The 12,166-nt window shown below is 42.3% G+C and overlaps 1 protein-coding gene across 15 annotated transcripts in view; it reads right to left on the bottom strand.

The window, feature by feature from the left end:
- Positions 1-7,858: 7,858 nt before the first annotated feature.
- MAPK8 (mitogen-activated protein kinase 8) overlaps positions 7,859-12,166 on the bottom strand; it is a 113,710-nt gene continuing 109,402 nt past the window's right edge. For 8 of the 15 annotated variants that reach the window (XM_037904173.2, XM_027831220.3, XM_037904176.2 and 5 more), the window contains 2 exons: positions 11,399-11,476; positions 7,859-9,269 (listed from right to left, as the gene is read on the bottom strand). In XM_037904173.2, coding sequence (XP_037760101.1) covers positions 9,124-9,269; positions 11,399-11,476 — 224 coding nt within the window. In that variant the 3' untranslated portion in view covers positions 7,859-9,123. Of the gene's footprint in view, positions 9,275-11,357; positions 11,477-12,166 lie in introns of all 15 variants that reach the window. The other 7 variants (XM_043552200.1, XM_043552199.1, XM_037904177.2 and 4 more) reach the window with 3 other exon arrangements.

Here is a 12,166-nt window from a genome sequence, read left to right as displayed (position 1 = left end):
ACTACTTGCTTACAAAATCAGACATAAAAATACCTAAGTGTCACAGCACACTATTACTGACAACACCCTGACTTTCTCATTTATCATTGAATTATAAATCAATTGGAATATACATACCGTACTTACATTTCAAGGTGTAGTATATAAAGTCATTGCCTGTATGAAATTTTAGTTTCTACTGACTTCGCTAGTGCTTTTTATGTATAGAGCCCTGCAAATCTGCAGCTATCCACTTTATATCTGCAGACCAGATGCAGATACAATTTTATGTAGCCTGTTGTAAAACTAGGCACATATCTAGATGAGTTTATCTACCCCTGGAAGACCTCTGCGTACCCTGGTTGAGAACCACTGCTTTAAAACATGGCTCAGTGTGAAATGGCTGAAGCAACAGCCACACACCCCCTCCCCTGCCAGCAACGGCCTTTCCACACCCTGCCTCTGCCCCAGCCCAGTGCTATAAAGAGCTGTCGACCAGCTGCTCGTTCCTGGGAGTAGCCTGCCATCTGCAGGGCCTGAAAAGGAGCCGTACTTGTCAGCATTTTGCCTTAGCAATTGTTTCATCTGACTCCATTCCAGCCAACTGACACACACCCAGGGGAATTAGGATCCAGTTTTTTTAAATTCAATGTATAAGTAACATTTGAAGTGGCTCCTTGGTCATTTCAGGCCACTTTTCCTACAACATTATCATAAAACAAATCCCTCCTGTGACTAGACAGCAAGGGCAGGAGGGATACATATTGTACTGGCATCTCCAGTGACAATCAAGGAGACCTCTCCATAATGTGAGCAGGAGATTTTCCTCTCTGTGGCACTTGATCCACAGACATAGCAACCAAATTGTGTGTTTTACATCTATGGCCCCCATCACGACAGTAACTTGGCACCACCCAGTCCTTCATGTATTTATCCTCACACTGCCCTGTGAGGCAGGCAAGTATTACCAACCCCACTGCACTGATGCACAGAGCGGCTAAGTGACTTGTCCAGGGTCACACAGGAAGGCGATGGCAGAGCAGGGAACTGAAGCTCTCTCCCAAATCCCACATGAACCATCCAGCCTTCCTCCATTACTCTCTGGCACCAGCATAGCAGCCTCTGTTACATGAAGTGGTTTCACTTACGCGTGTCAGACTGGGCTGACAAGGCAATTCAGGGAGCCAATACTGTCCCCTGCTGGCTACCATGTGCATAAACTTCTGTTTAATACATACTATCCAGTTCCTATACAGCGCTTTAGATTGGTAAAGATGCCGCTAACCCTTACGGTTGCACAGGACACGTTCAGTTCAGTCTGTCCGTTAACCACTGCAGTGGTGTCTGTCAGAGGCTGCAGGCCATTTGAAACCCTAGCTGGAGGAGCTGCTCAGTGGGTGTTAACACTGAAGCCTAACAATGACAATTTCAATGTTAGCTATTCACAGCTGATCAAAGCATGCAAGAAAGAGGAGGGGCATTTTTTTGCGCATTTCTACGCCATCTAACAACTGTGGTGTTGGGAGGTACTACCACTTTCTTCCTTTCCCCCCCCCCCACACACCTCTGCTCCTACTGGAGCCAAGACACTACCACAAAAAGAAACAGCTACAAACTGGGGGAGATTAGCTCCTACTGAGATTTGCACGAGGCTGCTGTTCTAGGCTTTCATGCTCCAGGGACGTAAAGGAGGGAGCCTGGTTTACTCAATTTTGGGGGGTACCCATACGTGCTGGAAGAGCCAACAGCTCTGTTTGTTTCACCTTGACAGCTGAAGCAGCTTCATGAAGATTTTTGGCCCCTGCCCCCTCGTCATCAAGACTCTTTCATGGAGGTGATGATCCTGTGTTATGACAACCCCCAAAGAATGATTTGGCTTTGACCCAGCAGTGAGTGGAGCCTATTCCACAAGGGACAGACTCATTCTTACACTCTTCCAAAAGATGCAGGCCTGCCCTTGCAATGGAGTGCGTCCTTGACCACCATCCCACGCAGAGAAACTCCCTTCCACCCCCCTCTAAAACAGGTAGCACGTGCACAAGGCCAACAACGGGGGAGGGGAGAGGGAGAGAGGCAGGAAATGAAATTAACAATGAAGCAAATACAAGACTCTGCAATGAGGCAACAAAGCCAAGCGGCTGCAACTCAGGAAGGAGGAATGTTCCTTGGGTCCCAGGGCTGAATGGAGAGACAGCCAGCGGCCGAACGGCTTTATTCGGTTCTTTGCTTGCGATGCTTCTAGTGTGTGAAGCAGGGTCATTAGAACACAGATAGCCACTCCTAGAATTAATGACATTTTAAACGAGTTTAATACTTTGAAGAATTAGGACCCCTCCCCCAAAAAGCAAGGCACACTGTTCATGCAACATGTTCATGCAACATCTAGCCACTATCTTTATATCAGAACTTGTTATATTCAAGGGGGAAAAAAAAATCTGTAAACCAAAGAACCCCCCCCCACACAGAGTCAAGATAAACACACTCTTCTTGTTGAAGATTTCTTTTGATTTATTGAGAATCCCAGTCTGTTAATGAGCTGAGATCTCAGCAGAAATTTACAAGGGATCGCTATGGGATGCCAGTCGGCCCCCTTCACCCTCCCCATCCCGAGCTGCATTTTAGCCAGAAATGAAGAGAGAGCATAATGATAAAATACAACTGCCAAGGGTTCAAAGCACTGCTGGGTTGCAAAACCAAAACCAAAACCGAGGTTTCAGCTAGACCACAGCCACATACATTCCCTGATCTGGAACTATTTGACTAGACGTCACCAAAACCAAAGCCTCAGGCTGAGCTTAGACTGTCACTCCTGCTATCAACATTAGTCAACTACGTGGCACCTGCTAAAAATTTATTTGAATGCTTTTGCAATTAAACAGCAATCATCATTAAGTTACCAGTGTCTCCTCAGGGGACATGCCGCTAATACAGCTGTCCCCATACACTTTACTCAAGTGGCACAGACTAGATTAATGGTAACTTTCATTTACAAGGCACCTTTCCCTCTGAAAATACTCTACCCATCAGAGACACACAGCAGTGGCTGTAAGAAATCTCTCACAGTTTAAATAACTCCCCCGGGTGTGCTGGAGGAGAAAGCAGAGAGCTGCATTAAGATAGGGGATTGATTCATATGCCGACTTTCCCATGGCACCATCACAGGGATCTCTCACAGCAGTGCAGTGAGCGCCAGTCACCCAGAATATCTGAGAGGCTCTCAAAAGAGGCAAGTCTTTCTGTCCCGCCTCCTGTCTGGGCTTCCTAGAGCAGGCTGGAGTGTGAGAATGGGCCTATGCACAAACCTGAAGCCGCAGGCCCACCCTGCCTAGGATGGGAGCCTGAATCCCTGGAGCCACTGCCTGGGAGAGCAGTAGGGAAGCTTCAGGAGGCCTGTTAGAGGTGGTGGCAGGTGGAGGGATCAGGGACCCAAAGACCCTTACTGCACTCTCCGGCATCAGGGTCAGTGTTGTGTCCAGTGTCTACACCCTTTCAGATCCATCCCAGCCCTGACCAGGACACACGACCTTCTCCCCACTCAACAGGAGACGCTGTTCCCATACAAGACATTTGACAGAGGAGGGTGGAGGAGCAGCCACAGAAATGCCCTTGGTTCTCTCCCCAGCCAAATGCAGGGACAGTGCGGCTGAGGGGTAGATGCACAGTCTGAGGCCACAGCTGAGCTGCAGAGCCTGAATCACCCCAGCGGGCAGAGCTCAGACCTCCAACACTGGAATTCTCCTCGGGAGAGCAAGGAGTGCTGGGAAAGCCAAAATGGGTGGGAGAGGGATGGGGTGGTGCATTCCCCTGTTGCCAGTGTCTGACAGGTCTGGCTGTGCCCTCAAGCAGGCTGACATACCCACCGTAACAGACCTGGGCATCATGAAGAACAGAGTCTTCCCCCAAACAACTGAGGCAAATACACGGTGCTTTAGAGCCCCAGAGCTGCAATGAAGAAACACTAACTACAGAGTGGTCATCAAACAACTTTTTATCCTTTTTTATTTAAAATATCATCATTATAACCAATTGACATACTAGATAACAATGTATACATTCCAGTGGTGCACGTGTCATGACCGATGGCATAGATGATAAAAACCACAATGATCTCAGTATTTCCCCACCAGTGGCTTATTGGGAAGGGGTAGAAAAGAATGGGGGAGGGGAGGATGGCACATGGGAAAGAAAACGAACTGTCATTTTTCCATATTTAAAAGGTGTGTCCTTCCCCTCCACACTTCCCAGGACAGAATACATTTCCATATCCACATTGAAGAGGGCAGGAGGAGTGATCACGAGAATTCAGCCAGTTTGCTCAACTTTAGTAACAAGTTAAAAGTTTAAGAACTCTCAAAAATAGACTAGATATTGGGCCTACAAAAGTAATTCATCTGTATGCAAAGCTTACCAAGAATTATTCCTTTTGTAAAATGTAAAGGATGGACTGATATTACTAGTTAAGTTATTTTTACCTACAAAAAACAGACTACAATAATAAAGTCACCAATTTACATCTAACACAATTTTCTGGATGTACATTATTGTATGTGAGCTATATGTTACACATGAACATCGTACGGGAAGCATACATGATACATACTTACGGATATTGTCTCAACATTGGCCAATAGGCTGGGCTTTTTAAAAAGGGAAATGTACTTTATGTTTCACATTCAGGGTAGATCCAATAGTGAAGGTTAGCTCTGTTTACTCAAGAAAGCACAGAAAGTTTGTGTGAGGTAGTTCCATAATAAACTAGTTTCACTTTTAGCAGTGGAAGTGGAAATGTGTGAAGTTAGCTTTATTCAAAGAAAATTTCTGTAATGCAGAGAAATATAAGATGGGGAGAAGCCAATCAAATGTTTTACTGAAACTCATTTAAGAGCACTTAAGAGCAATTAAGTGAGCTGGAAAGTTTGAAAAGAGTTATACATACAACATATTCCTCCATTAGGAACCTCTAGCCTTATTGAAAAAATGCAGATGACTTCTAATTCATCTCCATTCTCCAGTCTTCCAACTTACTTATAACTATGTAGGGAAAAGTAGGTCAACCGAAACATTAATGGGAATATACAAAGAGCTAACACAACAACAGAAACCGCTATAAAGCGGGTTAGAAAAATATTCAGCTATTGGCAGTCCATCCTGGACTACTTCAGCGACTCAAGTCATGAAAACCAGACACAAACTGGAATGTTCTCTTCCTCCCAAATGTTCTAAATTGACAGTGCGTATGACACTGTTTATGTGCACTACTAGTATTTTTGATGGTTTATAGGAGTGTATCTAAGTTTGAGATGGGTGCATTGTATGTTTAATGTGGGACCAGCATAGTCATGTGTAGACTAGAGACTGACCTGTCAGGTGCTTAGATCTTGCATTCGAACTTGGAATGTGTTAGTCTGGGGGCCAACGCTGCTATCACAAATCTACACATCTAACTTCATTGTTCTACTTACTTGTGCAGTATACCAGTAGAGGGCACTGTCACACATAACCTGTAAAATCAAGGCTTGCTCTATCCTAAACAAATTCCTTGGCATTTTATAGATAATTTGTACAGCTATTCTTTTGCTTTGTGGGGATTTATACCATGAAAGCTGCTATCCCACATATAGCAAAATCTCTTCTAATTTAGATCCCCAAGCTGGAAAAGTTACCCTGGATCAGAGATTGGGCCATTTACCTGAATGAGCTAATTGGTGGAGACTGGGCCTAACCATGTTAGCATACAGGGTTATTAAACCAATCAGTATTGTTGTGTGATTTAAATGGACTTCAGCTGATTTAAACACACAGAAGTTTATATAAGATAAGATAGCTAAAGACAGTCTGCCTCCTTGTGTTGCACTGAGTGAAGTCCTCAACACACAAGACAGGTAGAAGCACAGGCAAAGACAGTACAAACTTCTCCCACCGGTGTGTTTCATACTGACCTGGAAGGACCCACTTCTAGGAGGAGTTGTCTGTTTAGTCCTGGGACTTGTTGCAACTAGCCAGAAAGCGTGAATTCATTCAGTTCTTAGTGGGCAGGTGTCCACCTCAGTTGACATAGGACATTAGATGTGGGTCACTTTCGTTCACTACTAGTCTGGGCTAGACTGCAGCTGGAGTCCTAGAGGTGGAAAAGCTGTGTATCTTTTAGCACAGACTGTTGGGATGGAAACATTATGGAACTATTTATCAAAATAATAAACCAAGTTCAATGATACTTAACACATCAGAAGTATAACATGTATTGGATATTAGACATAATGTGAGAACAGCAATGGACAGGACAATTCTAAAGAACAGGCAGGACAGTTCTAGCTAGCCACCTGCTTATTGTTTGCATCCATATGCAATTGTCCTTGAAATATAAAATGAATTTCGCTGACTAAAAAGAGAATTCAGACTAGCAAACTGTTGCAATGGCTTAGAACTGCAGAGCCCTAACTTGGCCTGGCTGAGCGGGCTTCACTGGAAATTTGCCAGGAGCCTGCGATGGGCACCTAATTTGCATAAGATACAGACCGCAATAATCTGAATACTTATTAGAAAGGTGGGACCCAGGAGGACTATGGGTGCTGGTATGCCCCATCCTGACTGAAGTGGTCTCTTGCTCTATAAATGGCCTCTTCACTTCCAGTACCTACTGCGGGCAGCACTAGAGAAATCTAAGATGGGAGGAGGGGGGGAGGAGGAAGAGGAGCCAATAAAATGTCTTACTACAACTCATTTAAGAGCACTTAAATAAGAGCAATTAAGTGAACTGGAATCTAAGACGAGGGGTGTGTGTGTGTGCCAGAGATGACTACCATTCCAGAGTTCAGCTAAAACAAGAATGATTGGGGCCAAACTGTGCTCTGTTACACTGACATAAACCAGGAGTAATTTCATTACTTGTAACTGAGTTACTCTGGATGTATACACCAGTGTACCAGAACATAATCTGGGCCTATATAATGATGTTATCCTGTAATACATGACCAAATACAGTTGGCTTTATGTCACAGTTTAAAATTTGATAGACACAAAATAAACTGCCCTGTTGGTCCAAATACAACAAGAAAAAAAGTATGCTTTGCTCCAATCCCCATTGTATGGCCTATCAGCTTTTAGGTAACATACAGTTTGGCGGGGTTCTGTAAAAATAATTGCCTTAATAAGTGTGTGTTTTAAAGCTCACTACTGAAATATCAGATATAAGTGAGAACAGCAAAACTACACACCGCTATCGCTTACCAGTGGTCTAGCCAGGCAGCAAAAATACAACTTTGCACTTCAACAACTGACTGCCAGCTTTCTTTGAGACATTACTATTTCTTGCAACCCCTTCTTTGATTTTTTTAAAAAGTCTAATTTCTGTTAGATATTGAAAACAGTAAAATGTAATTGGGGACGATAAAGTGGGTAAAGGCAATTTTCCCTCTTCCAATTATAAATTTAAGAAAGGATATTTCTTCTATTTATCCAACAAATTCTAAAGGACCAGACATTGAGCAGCATTAGTTTCATTCTTGGATGATCTCAGTAGCTATTTCTTGTCATTCTCTTCGGCTTTGTGCCTGGCAAGACTCCTGTGCTTTTCGTTTAAAAGTTCATTTTTGTAGGTGTCACTAATTTAAATCCCTTTCCACATTTTAATTCACTACACAAAATATTTATCTACACAAGGCAATCAATATAGCTTAGGTTCTTGAGAAATCTGCACTTTTCAAAGGAATAAACTCCGGATGATTGTTTTACTCATTCATAAACAAAGTCAGTCAGTTACACACAAATCATTCTGTAAATATAAAATGTAAACAGTTAACATACTTCTGTAAGGAGCAGCACCATTTTACATGACTACTTAGCAAGTGATCTACATGTTTGTTTGTTTGTTTTTTTTAAGAAAAGAGCATTGACAGCTGGGGCTTCAATGCTGAAAGATACTGAACATTCATGGCTTAAAAAGAACCATTATTAAGATTTCTGCTATGCTGGTCTGACAGTGAAGTGAAAGAGAAAAACGATTTATCCAGCACTGCTATTTCCCCCCATTTTTACCATGGCATATATTGCTCTCTTAATGCATTAGCTACAGAAATCTTACAACCTGAGGTTCTCCCACCAGTGATTGGTTTACAGGAATAAGTTACTCTGGGTGAAGAAAGAGTGGTCAAAAAGATGGGGTTTTCTATACACACACCCAACACAAAACTGCTCTATCCTAACACAGAAAATAAGGAACTTAAACTCCAAAGAACCACATGCTCTGTGAAAGTATAACTACAGGTATAGTTTTCCCTGTTGGCAATCTAGATATCCTGGGCCTACCTTGTTTTTTGTGTACAAAAACAGGCTAATAGCTAGAAGTAGTAAACAGTTTATTTGCATTGCAACGTATTATTCATGAAGTATCCTCTTTTTGTTTTTTGAGATCATAAGCTTCAGCATGCCACAGTTCTGCCACCATCTCCTTTTGGCAGGCTGGATACTTCTGCAGCTATAAAGATATGCTTTGCTTTATGTTTATATTGCCTCTCAGATGAGGTGACTTTGCCATGGGTCATAAACGGTTTCCCTAATGAAACTCACTAACTGCTGCTTTTATTCAATTGTCATAGGCAAGTAGACAGAATTAAAGGATTCTGTATTCACTGCTACCACTACAGTAGCTATACCCAAAGCTATGACAGGCTACAATGTATTATTTTCTCTTCCACATGGGTAAGACAAGTGACCAAGCATATAACTTTGAAGGATAATCATGAACAAAATATTTGGAAAAAATTCTAATAAAAAAATTGAAAAACCTATAAAATCTTAAATAATACATGATACGGCGAGACAACATTAATGTGTGCTTTGATCAAACAAATCTTACAAATTCAGTAAAAAAAAGTTCAGCAGCATAATAGTAAAGCAAATATGCAGATTTTTTAAAACCATGATAAAATTATCAGGTTTAATATTTTACAGAGTTAATTACAGCAAAAAAAATACATTTTTGTGGCTGCTTTTAACACAACTTACAGTTTAAAATTACAGCACTTTAAAATGAATCCTACAATTATTTTTGAAAAAACACTCAAAAATAATACCACTGATTTTCTTAAAGGTGCCCTATCAATGACTAAAGGACTCCCCTCCCCTCCCCCCTAAAAGACCAAGTAGTCATCTACAGCAACCCAGAGGTCCAGCGGATGTTTCCAGACTGCTGTCAGTATCAGAGGCCAATGTTGGATCTGTTGACATTGAAGACACATCATTGACAGATGATGAAGACGACGGATGTTGTGAACCATTGATCATTGCTGCACCTGTGCTATGAGAAACAAAACAGCAAATCAGTTGCAGATACAGTTGCATGGTTTAATACTTGCATTAGTATTTCTCGCTCTACTGGTCATTAATTTTTCTTGCCACTCAAGAAGAGATTTCTTGGAGGCCATTATTAAATAAGATTTGAGGATTTTTTTTATTTAAGTGAAGGGTTATATTTCTGAACCATTAATCTGTGCCAAAAACCATGGGACTTCCAGTACAGGATGCTTGTAAATCTGAGATAAACACTTACAGCTGAGCGCCAAATTCAGAAGTGTGGCTGAGAGAGAAAGGAGGTAATGGCATGTAGTTCCACATAAGCCCAAGAAGATTTTCCAAAACCCTAAAAGCAGGCGCCTAACTATACACTTAAGCCTAAAAGTGGCTGAATTTTCAGAAATTCCAAGCATTCATCAGCTCCATGACCTCAGTGGGAACTGCTTGGTGCTCAACACTTCTGAACTTTGGCCACCTGAGAAAATGGTGGTGTTGGAGTCAGGACTCCTGGTGCTTTACTCACTTTGAGCTGCTCAAGATTACATAGGGAAACAATGGCAGTTATTATCCCACCCTGTGCCACAGATCCTCCAAGCATGGAAAGGGGGTACTCTAATGACCCAGCTGTATTTGATAACAAAAATACAAGAGTGGCTTCCAAAAGCCGTTCTTGTTTAGAAAATAATTATTCAGGCAAACAGTATGAGTGAGAAATTTGATCTCAATATTTAGTAGACATTAAATGCAAGTGTTAAAGTGTACTTTTATAGTAGCTATGCAGAGATGTAACAAAGTTACAATGAGGATTTTAAAGCAAATTCAAGAGGAAAGCAGCTTGGTATGAAACAGTTACAAGTCTCATGTCTAATCATGAGCTATTGAACTGTGGCAGAAAAGTTATTAAAATATATAATGGGATTCCCAAGAGCAGAACATAAGAAATTAATGTCAAGTAGTGAGGAGCTGCTGATGGGAGAGAATACCACAGACAATAAAAAGGGGTATTTCCTGGAGCAGTGTCAGGTACCCCAAAATTAAAAGACAGAAGAGCTGAGGATGGGAACAAGCACTTTGAGCAGCATGCTCATCAGGATCAGCCAAGATTTCAGGAGGGTTTGGTAAAGGCTGACCTCTTTATGACATCACACTGCAGTTTTCTACATTGGCCAGGCAAGCCCAGGCACTGTTGCTATAAGAATTTGCAGGAGGAAGACGGAGTCTCACTGAAATACAAACAGTGGGTACTAAATACTTTTGAAACTCAGGCCAAGATTATTTAGGAGGATAAGTTTTGGCATCCACCTTGGTGTGAATGTGTTGATTAAATGCCCGTCTCTGATGATGCTCACTGGAACCTCATTAGCTAGTCACCCTTTTGGGAGACATTGATCTAATGGATGAGCAGAGAGGGCTAGCAACTGATTTCTAATCTGAATTCTGCTACTGACGTATTGTGTTACCTTGGCCCAGATGCACTGTTTCCCATCTGTAAAATGGGGATATTTATTTGTATTGTGGTGGCTCCTAAGAGCCTTTGGGTATTCTACACAGCAAGCAGAAACCTGCAACAGCTAGTCTCTGAGCCCGGGTCTACAGACTTGGGCTTATGCTACAGTCCTAAAGATAGCTGTTGCAGCTTGGGCTGGAGCTCGGACTGTGAAGCCTAGGTGGGGGTGGGTCCAAGTCCATATGTCTAAACAGCTATTCTTAGTACCGTAGCAAGAGCCTGAGTCTGCAGACCCGGGCTCTGAGTCTCGCTTCTGAGGGTTTCTGCTTCCCGTGTAGCTGTACCTTCAATCATAGGAAAGAATCCCACTGTGCAAGGTGCTGGACAAATAGAGAAAAAAAAATAAAAAGACAGTCCCTGTCCCAAAGCCTTGCTTCATGGGGGTGTTGGGAGGGGTAGTTAACTAATCTCTATATAGTGCTTTACATTTCCAAAGCAGAGCACCAGCATCAATTATCACCACTGATGAAGTGAATTAGCTGAAAACAGCTTCTGCCAGAGTGTTCTTGAAATTCTAGAGTCATACTTTGAGCTATATTAACTATTACTATTCGATCAGCTTTGCGCCTTTCTAGCTTACCACATAGATCAGGCTTGTACAGTGCTTTTATTGTAACCAACCTAAAGGGGCTGGTTGTCCACGTATAACCCCGTTCTTGGTCCTTTCCTCCAGGTCCATGACCTCCTTGTATATCAACTCTGTAAACATGACAAAAATAGTAGTTATACCAATCCAATACTTCAAACTGATCATTTTAATAAGATGTGCAGTCATCATTAACATTCCAGTTTCATAGGATTATTACTCTTCAGAACTATTTTTAGACAGTATTAGACTACAAAGAAGATAGCAAAGAAAGGAACATATTTAGAACTGAAAGTGATGCACCAGTTTACAGCACCATTCTGCTGCAACTTCAAAGGTTTGGAGCTCACAGAATGCACTGAAATTGCTCACTGCTTGGTAGCTGATTTTGTCCAGGTCGGTTTGAGATGGAGGACGTCGAAGTAGAGCCACGAGGCTGAGGCAATCCATTCACTCAATGTTATGGAGGCCTCCTGCACAGGTGAACAGGTCTGATGGAAGAACAAGGAGCGCAGAAGGCCTTATCTAGCTGGGATTAGGATGGCTCAAGGCAACATTTTTGAGAAGGGCTAGTACCCAGCAACACCACGATTCTTTGCTAGACAGACAGACTGTGTTTATATAAGTCCATAACTATCCCCTTGGAAGCACACTTGGGGTTACGTGCCAAGTTGCAAGACTGCTCTGCATCAGAAACCATAACATTTCTTGAAGAACAAATGTTCCCCTGCCCCAACCCCATCATGGATTTTCCTCACTAGTGCAAATTCATGCCATGGCCAAGCCTGATGCACTGAATGGTG

The sequence above is a fragment of the Chelonia mydas genome, chromosome 7, assembly GCF_015237465.2.
Source record: "Chelonia mydas isolate rCheMyd1 chromosome 7, rCheMyd1.pri.v2, whole genome shotgun sequence".
Lineage (NCBI taxonomy): Eukaryota > Metazoa > Chordata > Testudines > Cheloniidae > Chelonia > Chelonia mydas.
The sequence above is the reverse complement of the archived record's forward strand: the minus strand, read 5'-3'. Positions and strand labels throughout refer to the sequence as shown.